The sequence below is a fragment of the Scomber japonicus genome, chromosome 2, assembly GCF_027409825.1.
Source record: "Scomber japonicus isolate fScoJap1 chromosome 2, fScoJap1.pri, whole genome shotgun sequence".
Lineage (NCBI taxonomy): Eukaryota > Metazoa > Chordata > Actinopteri > Scombriformes > Scombridae > Scomber > Scomber japonicus.
This window is the reverse complement of record NC_070579.1, coordinates 26,021,429-26,042,685: the sequence shown is the minus strand read 5'-3', so window position 1 is coordinate 26,042,685 and position 21,257 is coordinate 26,021,429. Positions and strand designations below refer to the sequence as shown.

The window sequence follows — 21,257 nt, the reverse complement described above, 5'->3', positions numbered from 1 at the left end:
TGTATGAAAGCCATTAGAAAGTAATGTCTGGGAGCCTGTATGCTGAGCCTGGCATCATCAACAAGGGTCGCCATGATCAACACAATAAGGAAGAGAATATGGTGGACATTTATGTCAGTGCAGAGAGCCTGAGGGTGTATGACAACCCATGGATGGAGGGCATGACACCAAATACACCAGAACCTGCAGAGGTTCAGCGCCCAGGTATGGGACACCAACGTTTAGATAAGCTTCAATTTCCTCCATCATTATTCATGTTTAATTTCTATGTCAGTTTCTCTGTACTTTGGTTTCTTAGTGTTATTCGTGGTTGTACTCTTTAAATATACTGTGTTATAGTCTCTGAAGAGGTGTTTAAATTGCTTATATTTAATGAATTGCACTTTCAGTAAAGCTAAACCTTCCTTTTTATGCATTTTTATTGTATTTCATTTTATTTTAAGTTGTCAGCCGAAAGTCAAGAAAGATGGGTCATATCAGAACGAATTCAGCGTTTCTGGGCATGCTGTGTCTTCTCCTCTTGACTGTGATCATCTACCTCGGGGTCCAAAGTGAGTTTTCCTAATTCTGTTTGGTGGTGGTAATAACAACCGCAAAGAGACGAGTATGTCACATGTTGTTGATTGTATGATGATTGTAATAATGTTGCAGTTGCTGTTTTGTTATTTACCTCGCTACAACAGTGGGCAAAGACGGCAGAGAGAGAAATGAGTTACGGGCAATTAACACTGAGCTCAAGACGAAAAATAACCACTTAGAAATCAATAACACTCTACTCACCAAAGAAAGAGATGTCTTGTGGAGGAATTTTTGTGGTGAGTGAAATATTACCACTTATATTTGATCATATGTGTCCACTGAAAATATATTTGGTATATTTGTGTTGTAATTTAAAATGCATCATTCCAGTCACCACAAATGATAAAAGAGCCATGATGTGTCAACAGTTTATTACCATACAAGCTCCTCTGTGTTTCAGTCATATGTTTTTTTTAAATTGTATTCAACATTTTTATCTGATAAGAGACAGCACACTCTGATGAGCTGAGGTCATCTGTACGGTGTATGTCAACATTTAAGACAGCAAATAAACCCAACAGAGTTACAAGACTGAAATCATATTTCACACAACACAATTGCACTTTACAAACTGTTTTTATCATTCCTAATGCAAACTGGAAAGTTAAAATAGTCGGAAGAAAGTCGGAAGTAGGTGTTTTCTTTGTGTACTTTTTGCATGGGGTCACATTTCTGATGTGTAGTTCCACCTGTGCGTCAGAGCTTTATTATAATTGACTGTCCTTCTGTACCTGTTTGGATCTTTCCACTGCTTGTAGCAGCCTGGAAAGGAAGTTCACTCATGAGGGAACTCTGTCTCACACTGAAACAGTGATTCCTACCAAATTTAACTTCTGTTTTTAATTTATGAAGAATGTAATTAATGTGATACAATGGAGTCAAATAATGTGAAATACTGTTAATAAACTATTGATGTGTGACTGTGATTCCCAAAATTCTGTTATCTCTCTGACAACATCTACTGTTGGCTCATGGTTAGCTATGTGTCATTTACGGGTTTAATTTCAAGAAATGACTCTAGTTTATTAGGTTATTGTTGTCATTTAAGCACCAAATCAGAAAGTCACAGTTTTATGGATCATGGTGCACACTGTTTTATGTATGAGCAACCACTCAACAGCCAAGCAGTCAAATGTTAAAAGTATACAGTCCAAGCTGACAACACAAAACCTGCTTTAACTGTTTCAGCTTTAACTTTGTGTAACAAACTCTATCAGTATTAAAGCTGTTTTAAAATCCATCTTTTTAGACTGTTTGAGAACTTTATGTGTTCTTACATATTGTATTTTAATTCTTAGTTTGAAGATTCTTCAAAATTCTTGTTGCATTTCTTGTTATTGTATGTGTAGCAGTGGACAGCTTGTAAATACTTTGGACAGGTGCTATAGAAATAACAACCTAAAACAAAATATCAGCATTGGAGATATTTAAGTATCACATTGCAAATGTCTTACATCTACTCTCATCTACTTTTAAATTTGAACATACATATATTTAGCATGTTTCTGCATTTTTTTGGTAATATTCTGAAGAATGGATGTAGTAATTACTATTGTGTACCAGGGTTGATTTAATTGTATTTTCCTTTGAAACACAGAAAAAAAGAAACCCAAGAAATGTAAGAACCTGGATTTGTCAAAAAATCCCCGACAGTGAAAGCGAGTAGGAAAATGTTGCTGAGACACTGCAGATCACAGAACAGGTGAGTCTTATACTTCCTGGCGTAGTTCCCTCTAGCTATGTGTCCTCATTCAGTCAGGAAATTACAGTATAACTGGCAAAAGAGCAGAAAAATAGATTTGTGGCTTCAACTCCTTTGTAATACAAATATTTTATTTGATTGCAATTGTATGAAAAGCTTCTCTGAGTTGTTATCAATTTTTTGCAGGTGCAGCAGCATGTCACACAGTTTACATCAAGAAAATAAAGACTGTTGTGATAAAGAAAAGTCACAAAATTAAGCTGAGGCTGGTGGGACGCATCAAAATGTTAGGAAAAGAGCACACAGCATCTGTGAGAGGAGAGTTTAGTGAAAACAACCATTTTCTACTTTCTGCATCTGCACATTTTCTTTATATTTCTTTCTTTTTTTACTGGAACTAGTACTATACTATCTATCTACTATACTACTGACTGCTTGCCAGTGTTGTTGTAATTATGTTGCTTTTCGCCCTCCTATCTGCCATTATGTTTGTGAATAATGATAGTGCAATCCAGTCTCCTACAAAATATATTTATTAAATCTGGACAACAAGTTCTCAAGTGTGTTTTGGTTGTTGTTTTTTGTATCAGTTCTGTATGTCCTGTTATCAATATTGATGATAGAGCGTACAAATCATAGAGACCACAGACTGTTTTTGCCTTGTGCATCCAACATTTTGTCAGGTTTAGACTACTTTCATAACTAAATGAATTCACCTGGGTTATATAAATGTAACTGGTGATAAAAAAAACTGTCTTGCTATATTTGTATATATGTTGTATTGGCCTCTTTCTCTTAAACATTGTGATTAATCTTTTTTTTTTAAAATTGCATATAGTTTTATAAAATTGTAAGTTTCTTTCCAATAACATACATATCAATAATACTCAACCTATACAATCATTAAAAAGGAATATGTGTAATGTTTCAATGTTGGTCAGAAAATATAATAAATTGTGGAAAGGTAAATAGCAGCCCCATCTTCTGGCAGAGTATTGTATAGCAGTGACAAAAAAAAAAAAAAAAAGGTCAGCATTCAACAGATGCTTTTATGGTGTACAGATAATTTGCTCAGATTCTTGTCCATCACTGCAGAGACCCTGGCATGGGTTTAATGAAAACATCTGAGCATGTTCATGGGTGGAGGAGGCAGAGGGTTTTCATTTTTGCCAATTCACTATACTGACCTGTTGGCTAGTTTCTGGGTAGGGGCACAATTGCAGGTTATACTTATTACACACAATTTGTCAGAGTGAAACCGAGATGCTTGATAAATGAAGCCCTATCAATATATCATAGAAAATTTACACCATTTAATAATATTGACAACCCAGCACAACATCCATGTTCCAACTATTATGTCTGTTCCAGTGGTGGTAAAGTAACTAGGTACATCTACTGAAGTACTTAAGCACAATTTTGATGTACTTAATTATTCCAACCCTCTTTGTAGCCTGTGGGACATAAAGCCACAATGACCTCACTCCATCATTCCCTATTCTTGGAAACATGTTCAAGTTCAGTTCATCTCATTTAGTGCTTCCATGGTGGTTCACGGAGGGCTGCATTCTGTTAAACCAAAGGACATACACACAAGGGGAGTTACATATCGTCGCTACAGCATCACCAAGAGCCACCTTTGTTTATCTATTTCCATAAGCACAGGCCTTCTTTTAATGAAAACCATATTGCCGCACTTATTATTTTCCCATAATGCAAAGGCCCAGAAACGTTCATTCAAATTCACATACAGCAGCAACATTTTGTGTCTATCATTTAGTGTGTGTTCTCTCTTCGTCCGTTGCATGCTTCTTTATTAAGAAATTGTAAATAAAAAATAAAAAGTCCTGTTGCTGGTGGTTTCAATAAAAAATATTTAATCAAAACATATTGTGTTTCTCTGTTTAACTCTAGTCAAAATGTGTTGAGAAGATAGGTCTGTGTCATGACATTTTAGGTGTTTAAATAGCTTGTGATAATCATTCTCTCAGTATATGGACATAAAGTAGTCCCACAGACGGTGCCCCGCCGTGACGCGCATTGATACGATGTTATCCGCCTCGTCTAACCTCACTTCCGTCCCTCCAGACAGACTTTTGTCTGCCGGCATTTTCTTTTATTTTCTCCGTGTCGTTTTTCTAGCCAGTTAGATTAATCGCTTGTTTTTGTAGACCGGCTAAAAGGATTATCACAAGCCTGTCATCCCCTCTCTAGTCTGCTACACAATGCCGGGCTTTTCAGACCGAGATCGAGGCAGAGATAGAGGGTAAGTCAGGTGTCAGTGGGTTTCTTTAACGCTCGTCAAGATGAGCAGCTTAGCATAGCAGCTAACCTAAAACTGTCATTGACATGTCCACAAAACTAGGCTGCTGTTTGGTACTTTTGTCTTGACAGTGTGTTATGTGGCTACATTCGTGTATTAAAACGCTGACAGTGAACAGTTTAATACGACCAGACGCTCCCTGTAATAATATCTGTTTCCTTGCTGATAACAGGAGGTAACATTAAAATGGCAGCTAGCGGCAGAGCAGTTTCCCTGCTCGGTATCTGGACGTGTGACGCAGCGGTGTATTTTCTACAAGATTCACATTTAAGATGAAGATTTGTGTTGCACAGGCCCAATTTTAATTGAACGATATAGTTTTTGATTCGTGGTGTTATCTAGCTACGGTGTCACTTATCCGAGGCCAAACAAAACAACACAACACAAGTACTCCCGGTGTGAAGCAGGTCTTCTAACACTAACTTCAATCAGTAACTTTATTATATATTTAAAGCTCCGAAAAATATTCAAGAGCTAGGACTTTGAAACTGGCGCTGTCAGTGTTGAGTTTGGCTCACATAAAACAGTTTCCTTTTGCTGGATGTTTGAGCTTCACTGTGCAGAGTTTGACAGCAGAAGTTTTTCACATTCATCTACTCAAAGTTTCTGCACAATCACTGAGAATAGACTTAGAGTAAAGTAGGAGGCATCCCGTGTCCAGCAGGAAAAAAAAAATATATATTTAAAAATGTATTAGCATACTCATTTCATGGGTTTTAATTAGGGTGAAGAAGGGCTCGGCGATATTGCCAAAATCAAATATCCTGATTTAAACCAAATACCTCCTATCGTTATTATAACAATATTGTAGGCATGACTATTATTGCTTTCACAAAATATCTACACAATAGGCCTAATCATAAGCAATGTGGATATAATGACAAATGATCAAACAGCTGGAAAATTACCTCACTGTACTGTAATGCAACCTTTAAAACCAGGAAGAGACAACACTAAGGCTATCACAATATTACAATATCTGAAATCTAAGACATTATCTAGTCTCATATTGTGAAATTGATGTATTGCTCAACACTAAGATAAAAGAGGAGATACCTTTTTTTTTTTTTAAACTTTGGTAGACAAACGATTTCAGACACATGACAGTTCCAAGCAAAGTGTTTGTGTGTGCATGTGTTGATGGGACGTTTGTTTCTACACTATGAACGGTTCTCTGTTAGGAAACGTGTGTCACAGATGATGAATCAGCTGTCTTTACAAGCTGTTTACAAATCTAAAGCCACTCTAGCTTCTGCATGGCTGATTTATTTATGTGGTTCCACAAAACAGGAAAAACGTACATGTAGATTGTAAGACAGCGTTAAAAGAGACACTCCTGTTTAGTATTGCACTTTTATGAAGGCAAGACACTCAAAAGATTTTCTTTTAAATCACAGCAGGGCATCAGAGGCCAAGCTGACATGAGCCTGGTAATATCGTTTTGCACCTTCAGGGTTATTTTCATTAACTTGTTGCTTGTCTATAATCACAGCTGTTTTCACAGGCCAATGAGTAGTGACTTGGTTCATCGACCTGAGCCCTAAACTTATTTTACTGCCACTACCAGTGTATTGCATCTGCTGGTCCTGTCGTGTCTTTCTCAACCAGCTGGTACTAAGACCACCAGACCACTGTGATTACTGTCACTGTCATTGTCTTAGTTATATTCTGGGTTGTGCAATATCACGTAGTTGTACTCAGTCTCACTGTCAATATACTTCGTCCAGAAGTCTTATAATCATACGACTGGCTACATGTAACTGATGTAATTCTGTCTTGTGTCGTCTACCAGTATGTATCTGTGTAATCGTAATTGTGTATATTGTTATGCAACCATGTAGCACTATGTGCCCATAACACATTTCCCTTAGGGGACTAATAAAGTTTATCTTATCTTATCTTTCATAAAACTGGTGGAAAGACTTGCTGTTTCTGGATGTGCTTCATGTTTTGTGTCCCACTCTTTTTTTTACACAAGGTATGGTGGAGGACCTCCTCGTTTCGGTGGCGGTGGAGGAGGCAACAGGGGCGGACCTCCCCCAGGAAAGTTTGGCAACCCTGGCGAGAGGCTGCGGAAGAAGCACTGGAACCTTGACGAGCTTCCAAAGTTTCAAAAGAACTTCTACCAGGAGCACCCAGATGCCACCCGCAGACCACTTGTAAGAACGGTTTCACAACTCGCACAACAAAGGGCTTTTCTGTCTGTTTCATGTCACAGCTGACAAAATTGGCAAAAAAAAAAGGCTTTTGATGATTCCTTCAAAAAAAAAGCACAAAGGTTCGAACCATACAAATGTCTATTTTTGCACATTATTACCATGAGAGGACAGACCAACAACAAGAGAGATAGCCACTTGTATTGGTATATTCATTTCAACATGGAGATGTTTTTTAAGAAGATTTACACACATACCTAGTTCCTACACATTACAAGGTAAATAATCCCAGAGCAGGATCAATTTAATGACTTGTAATTGATGCTATTTATCCAGTATTGCCTAACAGGGATTTTTTGTGCAAATGACTCTCGGCGGCCGACTTGGGTTGTGAACTTTCTGCCATCATTACCTCACAATTGTTGTTGAGTCATTTGTTTGTTTCAGCTTGACCCACATTTCATTTTCAATCAATGAAAGACATTGTGTGACTCCTGTCTGTCATGCTGTGCTTTAACATTTTGATTATACAGTTGAATTTTAGAGTAATCGTTGACAGCCCTATTACATTTGGATTTAGTGTACGTACTATTGTTTGTCTGTATTGACATTTTTTAAAATGTCTTCTTCCAATTCCAGCAAGAGGTCGAGCAGTATCGAAGAAGCAAAGAAGTTACTGTGAAAGGACGAGATTGCCCCAAACCAATTGTAAAATTTCACGAGGCTGCATTTCCAAGTGAGTCTAAAATTCATCCTTCACCACCCAAATAATTTTGAATTCTTTTGCCTATCTGCTGAAATTTGATTTCAGCATATTGTCATTGTCAAAAACTTTAATTTAATTTAATTTAATTTGTATATCTTTATTCTTCAGGCTACGTCATAGATGTCATTGCCAAACAGAACTGGACTGAACCCACTCCGATTCAGGCTCAGGGGTGGCCAGTTGCACTCAGTGGCAAAGACATGGTTGGCATCGCTCAAACTGGGTCTGGGAAAACCCTTGCAGTAAGTGTTTCCCTGATTATGATTTTTAAAATCCTTTTATAAAATCCCAGCACCCAAATAGAATAAATGTGTGGTCACCCTTTTTTTCCAAAGGCCTTGAAAACGTAAAAAAACACTTTCACCAAAAACAGACATTGGGCTCTTAGAAAGCGGTCTGTAGCATATTTTGGACTTTCGTTATGTAGTGGGTTTCTAAGTTGTAGAGCAACAACCTAAGTGAGAAAGTAAGCCAGTTAGATAATACAAGTGTGGGGGGTGCATGGTGATCCTGGCTATTTGCCTTATTACTCTTAAATGTGTTTAGGCAACATGAACAAACTGTAACTTGTAACAATCCATAGCTGAAAGAAGAAATACGCTCCACCAGTGTTGAGAGAGTAAATGTCTACTAGCAGGCGGATGCTGTTTAATTTGAAGATGGATATACTCTTTTGTATATTTAGAAACTCAGTCTATCATTTTTTCATTTTTAGTACCTTCTGCCAGCAATTGTGCACATCCAACATCAACCATTCTTGGAGCATGGAGATGGACCTATTGTAAGTACACAGTTGGTCTTAATAGATGATGCCTTGTCTGCATATATCACTGATTGGTGTATTGCACAGCCCTATATATGACTAAATGTCCATGTTTTGAGTTTGGATATGGTGCACTGAACAAAGTGAAGCTGCTATCTTGTAGAGGTGTTTCACTTTGCTGCATGAATTTACCTTTGCAGACAAAATCATCAAGCAGCACTATGATTATGGTGTGTGTTGTTATCTCCCTTTTGGAGGCGGCAGTTGAATTGCTTACAATCACGGCTTGATTTGCCATGTCATGACTAAAACCTACTATATTGAGCTAGCTGAAAGGGCATTTGCGATCCCTGTCTGCAGGTATCTTTCTTTTCTGAAGGATGCAATGTGTTGATAGATTATTCTTTTAAAATAACAATAAATAATTATGAATTATTATTATAATAAATGATAATACAAAATATATGTATCTTCCTGCAGTGTTTGGTGTTGGCACCCACTCGTGAGCTGGCCCAGCAGGTGCAACAAGTGGCTGCTGAATACGGCAGGGCCTCCCGTCTGAAGAGCACCTGCATCTACGGTGGTGCACCCAAAGGACCTCAGATTAGGGATCTTGAGAGGGGTATGCTTATTTTTGTTACCCTAAGTGAACATCACTCAGTTCATTTGACACTTCACTGCTGATGAGCATTTGTTTGATTGGCTCAGGTGCAGCTCAGAGTTTTTCGGTTATTTGTAATAATTGTATTTTTTGTTTTGTTTTATGTTTTAGGTGTTGAGATCTGCATCGCTACACCAGGTCGTTTAATTGATTTCCTGGAGTGCGGCAAGACAAATTTGCGCCGCTGCACTTACCTGGTGCTGGATGAAGCTGACCGCATGTTGGACATGGGATTTGAACCACAGATCCGCAAGATCGTTGAACAAATCCGGGTAAGTTATAGAATTTCCTTCTACTAGGAATAATTTACAAACTGTCACACCACACAACCTCGACCCAGCTGCTCTGTTTTCATGAATTATTTAATTAAACCATTTTAATTAACTGGTTGCATAAAGTCAGAGAGGGGAATTAAGTAAATACTCGTGGAAATAAAATGCAAGCTAACCAAACAATCCCGAAATTTGTTAAAGGTAAATGTGAGTGTTAAATGTAGTTGGAAGCAGGAAGAGAGCTTTAAAGTGCTCCTCCTTGTCTTTTCCAGCCAGACCGTCAGACCTTGATGTGGAGCGCCACCTGGCCCAAGGAAGTACGCCAGCTGGCTGAGGACTTCCTGAAGGACTACGTACAGATCAACATTGGTGCACTGCAGCTCAGTGCCAATCACAACATCCTGCAAATAGTTGATGTTTGCAATGACATGGAGAAGGAGGACAAGTAAGCAGAAAATTGCCACTTTGTTCCCAGCATCAGGACTTTATATTAATGTTGGTCACAAAGGTTCTAGATATCTTCACCAATTTAAGCAGGATTTTGAGAGGAAAGTAGTCACTGGCTGCTTCTTAAAGCTTACATAAGTACATTACTGTATTTAAGTCTGCTTCAACTAGTATTTCAATTCAACATGCACAGTTAAATGCATTCCAGTATCAGTAGGTTACTTTAATCACTATGGCTGTTGTAGTGACAGACCGAAGTTTTTTGTGTCGGCAAGTTTCACCTCAATTTTTGTTTTTTGTCTCTTCTCTGTCAGACTCATTCGTTTACTGGAGGAGATAATGAGCGAAAAGGAGAACAAGACCATTATTTTTGTGGAGACCAAAAGGCGCTGCGATGAGCTCACCAGGAGGATGAGAAGAGATGGGTAAGGACACAAAGGCGCTGTTGTCTTTATTTAAATGTGAAGTTCAAGTTAAGGATATGCCAAATGGAAGCAACTCTTTCCCATCGCTCAAATTTGTTGTTTCATTGCACATAAGTGCAGTGAATTAAGTTGAAGCTGGACTGCTGGTGTTTAATGCTTAAAATGTTTGTCACAGGTGGCCAGCAATGGGAATTCATGGAGATAAGAGCCAGCAGGAGAGAGACTGGGTCCTTAATGGTGAGAATTAATAAGTCACATTGCAAGTTGTGGATTTAAAATTAATTTAAAGAATGATGGTCCCAAACTGCTCAATTATATATTGTCCCTCTCACTTCAGAATTCAGATATGGCAAAGCTCCAATCCTCATCGCTACAGATGTGGCCTCCCGTGGTTTGGGTCAGTATGCCATTGAGTTTCACCACTCTCTTATCAGTGTTACACTTATTTTAAAGAAAGTGGTTTTGCTTTCTTTAACTTTTCTATGCATTTTCTGAGTTTTTCTCACCTTAAGGTGGAGTCTTTGTGGCAGGCGCTAGGCATGACAGTCCCAGGCCTCGAGAGGGAGATGGATGACATATTGGAAGTGCTCAACTGGCTTGCCACCCAGTGGGCCTAGAGAGGTGAAAGCTCTTGTGTGCCAGTGATCTTCAAAAGGCTGTGTGGCTAAGCCTTTGTCTCTGACATGTTGAAATACACACACATCTGTTCTCTGTCCATGGATTTCACCTGACAAATGCCATCCAGCTGTTTCCAACTCAAACATATAAAAAAAAGAAAAGAAAAGATAAGCTTGATGCTGTGACTTTTGCCTTGCATGCTGTTGATAGAGAGAGCTGTATTGCAAGTCACTTGTTTGAGATTTGGAACAATTGTTACCTTTCAGAGCTTATATCACATAGCATGGGTGCTTGTGAGCCTGTCTAAGCTTTCGGTTGTTTTCTTTTCCCGTCAAAGTGCTGGATCTTGAAATGGAGAGAGCAGTTTGAAATCTTGTATTTGTCTCTTGAAAATTTGATGAGACCTGGCACATGTGTTTAGTGGGTAGTGGGAACATCTAGTGAGAGGAGAAAGAGAGAGTGAGACAGCTCAAACCAAAGTTCCTCCCTCGCCTGCGTTTTATAGTCATGTCGAGACCTGCCAACGAGAGACATTTTCTCAAGTGAACACTGGCTTCTTGGAAGATCTTGCCTTGATGAGACTGATGAAGGGGGTGGGGGGAATTGTTCTGTGCTTGCTGAGGGGGGCCCCCACAGGGTTCAATGCTTGGGCCTTTTTCATCTTTTTTTGAAGGGGCCCCTGTCAAATTAGTACCTGGTCTATTTTGTCTTGGCAAGACGTGCAGTGCGGCCTTTTAATATCAAGCTTCTCTTGAGAGTGTACTGGGAAAAACTGACCTGCAAAAATGAACCACAGAATGGTCCCATATTGGCACATGAGGAGGCCCCAGTGCATATCGTGGCCCAACTGCGTAGAAGCTCCTGGATGTCACTTGACAATTTGTGGGGGATTTCGCTGCATTGGGAAAGGACTAGTGAATGCATACTCCTTTATGGTAAGACTTAAATCCATTTCTTTCTCCCTTGTTAACAAAAGGGAGAGTGAGTGTCTTTTGGATCTATTGATTATGGTAAGCAATTGGAGTGTGCATCGTTTCTCTCTTCCCACAGTAGTATTCCCATGGAGTAGATGTGTACACAATATTTATGTTGCTTTAACATTATTCCCTCCGCAGCCTGACCATTTTCTTCCCCCAGGCTTCACAGTTGCTAACTTTTCCCCTTTGATCTGGCTGTTGTGGTGTGCAAAATCCTTTGTGGCCTCCATGTTTTGTTTTGCCACACTGCAACACTTTCACAGATGTGGAGGATGTGAAATTTGTCATCAATTATGACTACCCTAACTCCTCCGAGGATTATATCCACCGCATTGGCCGTACAGCCCGAAGTCAAAAAACGGGCACAGCCTACACCTTCTTCACCCCCAACAACATGAAACAAGCCAGTGACTTGATCTCTGTGCTTCGCGAGGCCAACCAGGCCATTAACCCAAAGCTGATCCAGATGGCAGAGGACAGAGGAGGTAAAGTCTGACACTGGTTCACATTAATAAGTGTAGATATGAGATTGCTGTCGTAGGCTTTACTTTGTGAACATATTATATGTTCCTAACCCTTTTCTCCTTTTTTCCCTCTTCTGTCTTCATCTTACCCAGGTCGTGGAAGGGGGGGAAGAGGTGGCTACAAGGACGACCGTCGGGATAGGTATTCTGGAGGTGGGAGGAGCAATAATTTTGGCGGTAGTAGCTACAGGGACAGGGACAGTGATAGAGGGTTTGGCAATGGGCCAAAGAGTGCCTTTGGTGGCAACAAGGCCCAAAATGGTGGCAGCTATGGAGGCAACAGCGGTAACTCTAGCGGTAGCTATGGCAACAATTATAGCAACAGCAACGGACAGGGTAATTTTGGTGCTCCAGCAAATCAGGTGGGTGCCTTTGGTAACCAAAGCTTCCAGGGCCCCCCTCAGTTCGGGGCCATGCAGAGGGCTGCTCAGAATGGCATGAACCACCCGCCGTTCTCTTTCACTTCTCAGCCACCACCACCACAGGGCCAACAGCCACCACCCCCGCCACCAATGGTGCCCTACCCCATGCCACCACCTTTCCCTCAGTAAATTCGATATACGCACAATATATGGAACCAACATGATTTTTGTTTAGTCTTGAAATCTTACAATATGATGACTATTATTATTATTATTATTATTATTATTAATTATTATTATTATTCTCCTTTTGAACTGTTCTACTTTGTTTTGCTTACAGCAGGGTTTGGAATTATTCAGTAAACCCAGAGCATTAAATTGAGTCATAGACACGTCTCCTACAGTGCAACTATGATTGCTGCACTTTTCCTTGACTGTTTTTTGTTACATTCCTCAGTAATTTATTTTTACTAGGTAATGCAGTGTTTTCGGTTTGTGGTATGTTTAAAGTGATGTTATGAAGATCATATAAAAAGGGAGCGTGTGACCCTTTTAAATAAAAATAAGAAAATGCAAACCATGTGTTGTCTGTCTGTGTGGGAAGTTTGAGTTGGAAAATCAGAACCTGTGTACAGCAACAGCAGTGCGTCATTTGTACGCCGTACGCCTGAACACATTTACAGCATTAACATTTTACATTGGCGTACTAATATAGAGCTCACTTCTAAGAAACAGCACTGCATAGAAATTAAGACATTTTTAGGGGGAATCATGGATGTTTGTAATCAGTGGATGTCCCAGCAGAGTGCCTGAATGGGACTCTTTGGTAAAATATTGCTTCTGTTCAGGGCTTCAGCTTCCATGGAGGACAAGCATTAAAAGTAGACCAATAATAGACATTGTTGCTGTACCTTGTATGTCAATATTATGCAAAACAATACATAGTTAAGTTTGAAAAACATGATTTCTTTTGGAAAATAGACATTAAGTCAATAGTTAGTTGAATAAACAATGAAAAGGTGAAACAATTAAAGATCCTAATTCCTAAAAGATGCATATTAGAAAATAGCCTCAAAGTTTTAGTGAATTTCAAACAGTGCCTAAATTTGTTTTAGCCCAATTTTCATTTAGGACACTGAATGTAACACGTGACAACATTTTGTTACCCGGATGTGAAGGAGATGTGAAGATATGTAAAGTCAAAATGTAAACCCTCAGCTGGGCCATACATTAATCGACCTGAATCTGCTGCTGGAGTAAAAAATCTAACCTGACTGGGAGGAAAGAAACAAAGCAGATCACACCACATGAAAAAATCTCCATGGAGACGCATCTTGCCAAATACAGTCGCTTGATTAAATATTTTAAAGAAGCTGGTTTAGTAGAGACCATTTAACCTTTTTGTGCATTTATTGATTTGACTGCCAATGTACTGCTCCGGTCCAGCAGGTGGTGGTAATGCGGCTTTAAGCTAGTTTGTCAACCTCTAATAAACACTAGAGAATAAGAAATCATTTCCGCTGTGTATGTCCATGGATGCATGAGAAAAGTCACATGTAACCCCTGTGAATTACAAACTTACTGACAGCAGCCTTCAGTGTTTTTCTGGTCGAAAAGATCGGCTAGATATTTTTGTTTTACTAATGCGGATTAATCTCTTCAATACGCAATCTTTGACATTTGCAGCAGGCTGTCATTTGTCTCCAACTTCTCATCATGTTAACTCACTGTGTCAGAGATGTCCTATCAAAGCATACATCTGTTTTTAACCTGAGGCCCTGCAGTGTAACCATGGTTCTGCTGCACACCAGAGGACTATGCAGCGCATCAGAGAGTCTGGATCTGCTGCAGGTCTTTGTGGACAGACACTACATCTCACCGGGTCGGTCTAACATGCAGCTGTGTCAGCGCGGGATGAGCTGCAGCTACGGACCTCTGGGCACGGAGCTCCGGAGAAACATGCTGGATCAGTGGTGGCACTCAGTGAGCAGGTCTGGAGCACAGGTGTTTGGGATCAGTTCTCTGAGCTGCAGCGAGGACAGAGCGCAGGATGGATGTGGGCAAGTGAGGATCACTGACTCTGAAAAATTAAAACAAACGCTGAACCACAAAGAGCTGAGCAAGGATCAGCTACTCCAGAGGGTCCACATGCTCCTCCAGAGGTCCCCATCTGTCAGGACAAACTTTCTTCAAGGTAGAGCTGCTGCATAACAAACTCCGGAAGGAGTCAGTGTTTTACTGTATAATGGTTTCTCATGTAATGATGGCACTTAAGTGATACTGAAAGCATTTAAAAACATTCTGATATCGATAGATCAGCAGATATTCATACAGAATATAGAAATAAACACGTTTTTTGCAACGATCCCTCTCATGTCATTATCAAACAGTTGACAAAGATGTAATAGATGGAGGCATGATATTTTGCAGATAACAATGAACTTTTTTTTAATGAAAGACAGCAGTAAACTTCACTGGGATTTATAAATATATATATATATATATATATATATATATATATACATACAATTCTGCCTGTATAACATAATATATATATATATGCCACTACCAATACATGTGTGATAAGCCAATATTTGTCAATAATATTAGCTGATGGATATATCATTCGGACTCTAATTTGAATGGTCTGTATAACAACCAAACCTAGAGCGGCAACAATTCCTTGATTCATTGATTATCAACAGAAAACTATTTTAATAATCGATTCATCTTTTGTCACTTTTGTCTTTTTTCACACAAATATAATAAAAGATATTGATGGTAATTTTTGACAGTGAAAAGTAGAAATATCAAACACTCATTTCATATAAATGGTGTAATAGAGTGCCAAAGGTTCACCAGACACTGGGGCATCTTCTTCAATGTGGATATTTTTAGGTTTCTTAAGGTTAGTATGACAGTAAACTGAATATCTTTGTTTGTAGACTGTTGGTTGCGACACAACAAGACATTTGTGGAAGTCACCTTGGTAGGTATTCTGTTTAAAGTAGTCCATGAAGTGCATTGCATCCTAATGAAGAAAGGTTTAATGCTACAGATGTCCTAAATATATTGTAAAAAAGATAATTAAACATGCCAATTAGTAATTCTTTAAATGAAAGAACTGCTTTTAAATGAAAGAAACCATAAAAGCCAAACTTCTTAAAGTAGGAGACAAATTAACTTTATAATGAAATATGAAAGTACACATCTGTAAATTTTATTGACATTACAATTCATAAAGCTTTTTTCATTTCATTTTATTTTGCAATTTCATGTCATTTATTATTTGTTCATCATTTAAAGGCAGTATAAGCAAAAACCTACAGCAGTTGAGTTTTTCGTTCACACATTTTGTCCCAGTTTGAGTGACCTAACATTACGTCTCCTAACGTCTCGATTGGTTTGTTCTCAGGTGCTTTGGAGCAGTTCGTCCCCTCGTTGGAGCTGGTGAACAGGAAGCTGCCCTTTGGCCTCGCTGAGACTGGTCTGTGTTTCCAGCCCTCAGATGGCTCCGGTTGGTGAGGCTTCATCTACTTTGTCATCTGTGTGTAGACGCGTACTTGAGAAAAATCAGTGATTCAAACTACACATTGTCCAGATGGAATTTTTTCTTGTGGTGGAGATAAATTAACTTTCTTTAAATTAGCTCCTTATTACTTCATAATGCCTGATGAGTTGAGCACCTACACAACCATAGTCAATCCAGACAGGTGTTTTTTTTACTCATGTTTTTTAGACCTCTTTGGACTCTGAGGGTCAATCAATCAATCTCAATCAGTCTTTATTTGTATAGTGCCAAATCACAACAGAGGCACTTTACACATAGAGCAGGCTCTAAACCGAACTCTTTAGGTTTTAAAGAGACCCAACATTCCCACATGAGCAAGCACTTGGCAAAAGTAGCAAGAAAAAAACTCCCTTTTAAGTCTAAGCCTATAGCAGCATAAGCTAATAGCTCAGAGAGGGTGCATACGAGCTGCTTGTTTAACTCGTTTTTCTCTTTCCTATTTACTGTTGGTATTTAATAAACCCAGCTTCCACCGAATTAGAGGTTCAATTATCAAGAGTAATTGGAAACACTGTGGGTGGGCAGAGACTTTAATGTAATTTTTTGATCAAACTTCAATATGTTTAGTAAATCGTTAACTAATCATTTATGGCAGAATATGAAGGTTTCTTAATGCACCTGAAAAAGAAGGTTTTTATACTTTTGTAAATCTTGACAAACAAGCTACCAGTGATCAGAACAGTGTTTACTGATGATGATGCCATGTTACAATCATGTTGCACACTGTTCATTATTTAACCACTGGAGGTCACACTGACCCTGATTTTGTTGAGCACTATTACACAGATGGTGACAGAAAAATAACATTTATATATTTCATGACAGAAATGACAGACATAGTTTACAGCTAAAATAATTCTTATATAGTGCTGCTGTAATCATAATGTCTTTTGTTTCTGTCAGCCCGGCTGAGGTCACGCAGACGTCTCTGGTGTGGTTCTGCTCTCCTCGGACCTCCTCACAGTGGCTGGATCACTGGACACGACTGAGGCTCAAATGGTGGAGGAAAGTGAGTAGTTGAGGGAATGGTCGCCCCCAAAATATGTTTTAGGTAACAAACCCTCAAAAAAGTATTTTGAAGTCATACAATACATAAAAATACTTCTTTGTACACTAGTGTAGGTACTTTTTTGAGTGAACTAGCCAGTCAAATTGATTTAAACTTAAAACGAGTACTGTTAATGAGTGATACAAACAACGACTTTTGATGCCATGAAAGTTGATTTCTCCCATAGAGAGTGAGCTGGATAAAAAATCCTAAAAATCAGAGAATGATGCTGGTACACATTTCTGCTGTCTGTACAGAGACTTCAAAGATTATCATTAACTGAAGATTATCATTGCTGTATCTAGACTAATACCATATAGTTTGACTTCTATAGTTTCCATAGTGCTACTAGTACTGCAGTTTTCATTTTGTTTTTCTTCAAAGGAAATGTATATAATGTGATTTTTTAAAGTGCATGTAAAAAATAGCGTAGCATTTCACAGAAAATGTTTCATCCCTAATTTATGATAATTCTTACCAGGATTACAGTGTATTACAGAGTTGTTGTTGTTGGCTTCTCGTATGACATTAGCACACTTTGTCTGCCTCTTTGTATTGGCATGTTTAGTTTTGTTAATGTTGTGCAAGCAGAGGAAAATGTTGCTCGTTTTCTAACCGCCTGACTACAAAATATAGTTTAACCCTGGCTTTAGCCCCTCAGGCTAGTAACTGTGTAGTTATTACTATGCATACATTGGATTGTCTGACTCACCCTTGGTTGTTAATTATTATCATTACATTATTTACACATATAAATATATTCTCTAATGTCAGTACAACCAGATAGTCCTCCCAAACCTAAGAAAACAGTTGAGGTTCAACTCTTGGAGGAGATTTAATGATGCAAGGTCAAGGAGTGTGTTGTTAAGATAAATACTTCATGAAGATATTAATTATGTGAAATTATGTTCACCCTTGTTTTCTGTTGCTCATTCTTCTATCCGTCCTCGTCCAGTTTGCACTGTCTCCATCAGACTTCAACAGCAGTGATGTCCCAGTGGAGGAACTTGAACCGGCAACTTCTCGTGGTGTGAGGATCATCTACAACTTCCCGTGGGGTCAGGAGCCCCTGGAGACTCTGTGGAGCAGAGGAGACACCGAGCTGCTGCAGACGTACAAAGGAGTCCGCTCAAAACTGCAGGTCAGTCTGCTTCTTTCATACAGTGTCTTAATGTGTGTTTTCTGTCTGCATGCAGTTGTAATATTCATATCAAGGTTCACAGTATAGTGGGGATTACTCTAAATAACTGAAATGACTGTAACTTGTGATTAAACAGCTGGTAAGAAGGTACAGTAGTTAGTGATTAGTAACATTTGTGCTTTTCCTCCTGTGGAAAAGGCCTATTTGGCCTACGTAAGACATAATAATATAAAGCCCATCTAAAATTCAATGAAAATGATATGAGTTTACTATTTTAAACTTTAATATTCTCATCTGAGTAAACCAATACTGTACCTTGTTCTGTGCTTTGTGTAATAGATTTTTATTACAGGAGATATTCTGACATGCCATTACAGGAAAAGTACAGGTGTAATTAATAACATTTATTACAGCTTCATTCCATTTAGTTTTGCTATATTCAGGACTTTGCTGTTGTGCACGGTTCTATCATGTTAAAACTGTCCGATGAGAAACACAATCAGCCGTTAGCCACCGCTGTTGCTTTATTTCAGTCGAATCACATTATTTGTCCTTTTTAAATGTGTTTCAGTGTCGAGATGGGCGCAAGTCAGTTCCTCACGTTGTGTCAGTAACCGGCAATATGGACCGAGGTCTGATGGCCTTTCTGTCCAACTCATTCCAGCAGCTCAAGAGAGACGACACCAAGCAGAAGCTGAAGCAGAGAAAGGTGATGATAACATGAGCTCACATGTACAAAATGTGTTAGCTATGATTTAATGACTCATTACCTGATTTTTGATGTGATTTTTTTTCAGTGGTCTTTGTTTCACTGTGTTCAGTATGTTTTGGTTCACTGTTGATTTCAGGTTCTGAAGTTGCATCCAGTCTTGGCTCCAGTCAAAGTGGCTTTAGATATTGGTAGAGGAGCCACTGTGGAATTGAGGCAGGTAAGAGAAACCTGCACTGACAGTACACACCAATGATCGATTGATTTACTCTTGATTAGATCTTTGTAAATACGCATCTAAAAAGTGATTTCAGTGCTGTATAAAAAGGATCTTTAAAGCAGGGTTGAGTGATACAGACAAACTCAAACATCACAATATTTTTGACACAATTTGTACACAATGAAATTTTTGATAAATAATAATCGGTAATGTGAATATAATGACTAAGTAGGTAAAAGCAAATAACACTTCATATCATATTTGATATTTAGTCTCATATCACAATATTAATATAATATCAATATATTGCCCAGCCCTACTTTAAAGTGACTGTGAATAATAGAATCAACACAAAAATATTGAATTGAACTTGCTCTCGTTTTCAATCAAAGTGAATTAATGAGTAATTGATTGCTTTGTAGGTCTGTGAAGGCCTACTGCAGGAGTTTAGGGAAGCTAAAATCTCTGCATGGCCTGGGTATCTCGAAACTATGCCATCGTCAATGGAGCAGCTGAATGCAAAGTAAAGTGCTGTTCAGTGTTTTTATGCTGCGCTTCCTCACTGACTGAAAATGCTCTGAAGCTAAATTGATCATAAGGAGAAAATTAGAAGTGTGTTTCTTGCTGTCGACTGATTGTCTCTCTGTGTTGATGCATTGTAGGTATGATGAGATGGGAGTGCTTTTCACTGTGGTGATCGGTGAGAACACACTGGAGAGCGGCCTTGTTCAGGTCCGCAGCAGAGACACCACGATCAAAGAGACAATGCACGTCTCTGAGATCAAGAACTTTGTCTCCAGATACATTTCTGCTGCGGACAATTTCTAAAATGACTTTGTTTGGACGACTAAAAGGACAGTTAGAATTTCAGTGTGCTGCCTCAAGTGTGCATCTCTTTTGGTAACACAACCATTGCACTTCTACAATTTGATGCATCATGAGAAATATTTCCCTGGACATTTGAGTAGTTTTGACCAGGAAATGTAGATGTTTTATCCAGTCAGGTATGTTTGGCTGATGATTGGACATTTTGTTTGTAAGGGCAAGGAGACCATTGTTATGAGAAATCAGAATGGGGAAGGAGATGTGCACAGCAGTGTAATATACCAAAGTACCCACCAGTGCTTATTGAGTGTGACTTCAGGACTATCACTCATCCTACAGGCTCATGTAGGTATACCCCAGGCAAAGAGGTGGATAATTTATGTCCCAACTGTGTGTGATTGGGTTGTGTCACTGTCTGCTCTAAACACTGTTAAAGTAAGTGGTATTCACATGTGAGGAAGAATGCTATTAATGTTTGTTGTGTTTAATTGTCTCACTTTTATATTAAAATATACAGTATATCTATTTGATATTTGAAACTTTTGTTGTGGTCCATGTTAACTCATAGATTTGCTGATTACTAAAGATACTTTTGAAACAATATTTCTCTTGAGGTTCAAAGGTCATTCTTGATCTTGGAAACATCAGATGAGAAAACCTTTTTATTGTAGTATTTGAGATTATTTAAAATATTGTGAATATTTAATATTACAATAAAGCTGTGTTCTTGTTGTGTTCAGCTTTCTACTGTGATTTGAATGCATTTAACATTGTGCATTCAACCTCCACTGTTACATGATATATTTATGCACGTTATATTTAATTTTTGATCATGTCAAATACATTTCATACACTCAATTTATTTGCCCACAGCACAGACCATATTTCCTTTGTATAATGATTTTAAATTATAAATTTCATTATTACTTTGTTTATTTCATTATTTATTATTAACTTACTTTTGTTCTCTTTTATTCTTCTATGTTACATTTGTGGAAGCAAACATCAAGACACATTTGTATGCTACAAACTTGGCTAATAAAGATTCTGATTTTTTTCAGTACTGGAGGTCAGATTTAATATAACAGCAAAGCACCATCTGCAATACTGGATATAATAATTATTTTAACATACAAACATAGTGCCCTCGTTTATCCATGCATATATT

General features: G+C 38.5%; 2 protein-coding genes across 2 annotated transcripts; both read left to right on the top strand.

The window, feature by feature from the left end:
• The first annotated feature begins 4,374 nt into the window (after nt 1–4,374).
• On the top strand, nt 4,375–13,152 carry LOC128369173 (probable ATP-dependent RNA helicase DDX5). Its single transcript, XM_053330168.1, has 13 exons — nt 4,375–4,547; nt 6,583–6,763; nt 7,400–7,496; nt 7,635–7,768; nt 8,242–8,307; nt 8,770–8,911; nt 9,062–9,222; nt 9,495–9,667; nt 9,984–10,094; nt 10,270–10,331; nt 10,432–10,491; nt 11,953–12,174; nt 12,307–13,152. Exons 1-13 carry the CDS (start codon nt 4,507–4,509, stop codon nt 12,762–12,764), a joined length of 1,908 nt encoding a protein of 635 aa, XP_053186143.1. The 5' UTR covers nt 4,375–4,506; the 3' UTR covers nt 12,765–13,152.
• Nucleotides 13,153–14,128: 976 nt separating this feature from the next.
• polg2 (polymerase (DNA directed), gamma 2, accessory subunit) lies at nt 14,129–20,634 on the top strand. Its single transcript, XM_053332412.1, has 8 exons — nt 14,129–14,769; nt 15,991–16,096; nt 17,050–17,155; nt 18,150–18,335; nt 18,907–19,044; nt 19,184–19,264; nt 19,687–19,787; nt 19,927–20,634. The coding sequence occupies exons 1-8, from the start codon at nt 14,292–14,294 to the stop codon at nt 20,090–20,092; spliced, it is 1,362 nt and encodes a 453-aa protein (XP_053188387.1). The 5' UTR covers nt 14,129–14,291; the 3' UTR covers nt 20,093–20,634.
• The last annotated feature ends 623 nt before the right edge of the window (nt 20,635–21,257 follow it).

What these genes read in the sequence shown, in the direction of transcription:
- LOC128369173 (XM_053330168.1), top strand. Translation starts at nt 4,507, where the DNA reads ATGCCGGGCTTTTCAGACCGAGATCGAGGCAGAGATAGAGG. An exon ending in ATGCCACCCGCAGACCACTT is followed by an intron (nt 6,764 to 7,399) that starts GTAAGAACGGTT and finishes TTCCAATTCCAG; the next exon opens with CAAGAGGTCGAGCAGTATCG. An exon ending in TGTGGCCTCCCGTGGTTTGG is followed by an intron (nt 10,492 to 11,952) that starts GTCAGTATGCCA and finishes ACACTTTCACAG; the next exon opens with ATGTGGAGGATGTGAAATTT.
- polg2 (XM_053332412.1), top strand. Translation starts at nt 14,292, where the DNA reads ATGTTAACTCACTGTGTCAGAGATGTCCTATCAAAGCATACATCTGTT. An exon ending in CAGGACAAACTTTCTTCAAG is followed by an intron (nt 14,770 to 15,990) that starts GTAGAGCTGCTG and finishes GTTTGTTCTCAG; the next exon opens with GTGCTTTGGAGCAGTTCGTC. An exon ending in CCACTGTGGAATTGAGGCAG is followed by an intron (nt 19,265 to 19,686) that starts GTAAGAGAAACC and finishes ATTGCTTTGTAG; the next exon opens with GTCTGTGAAGGCCTACTGCA.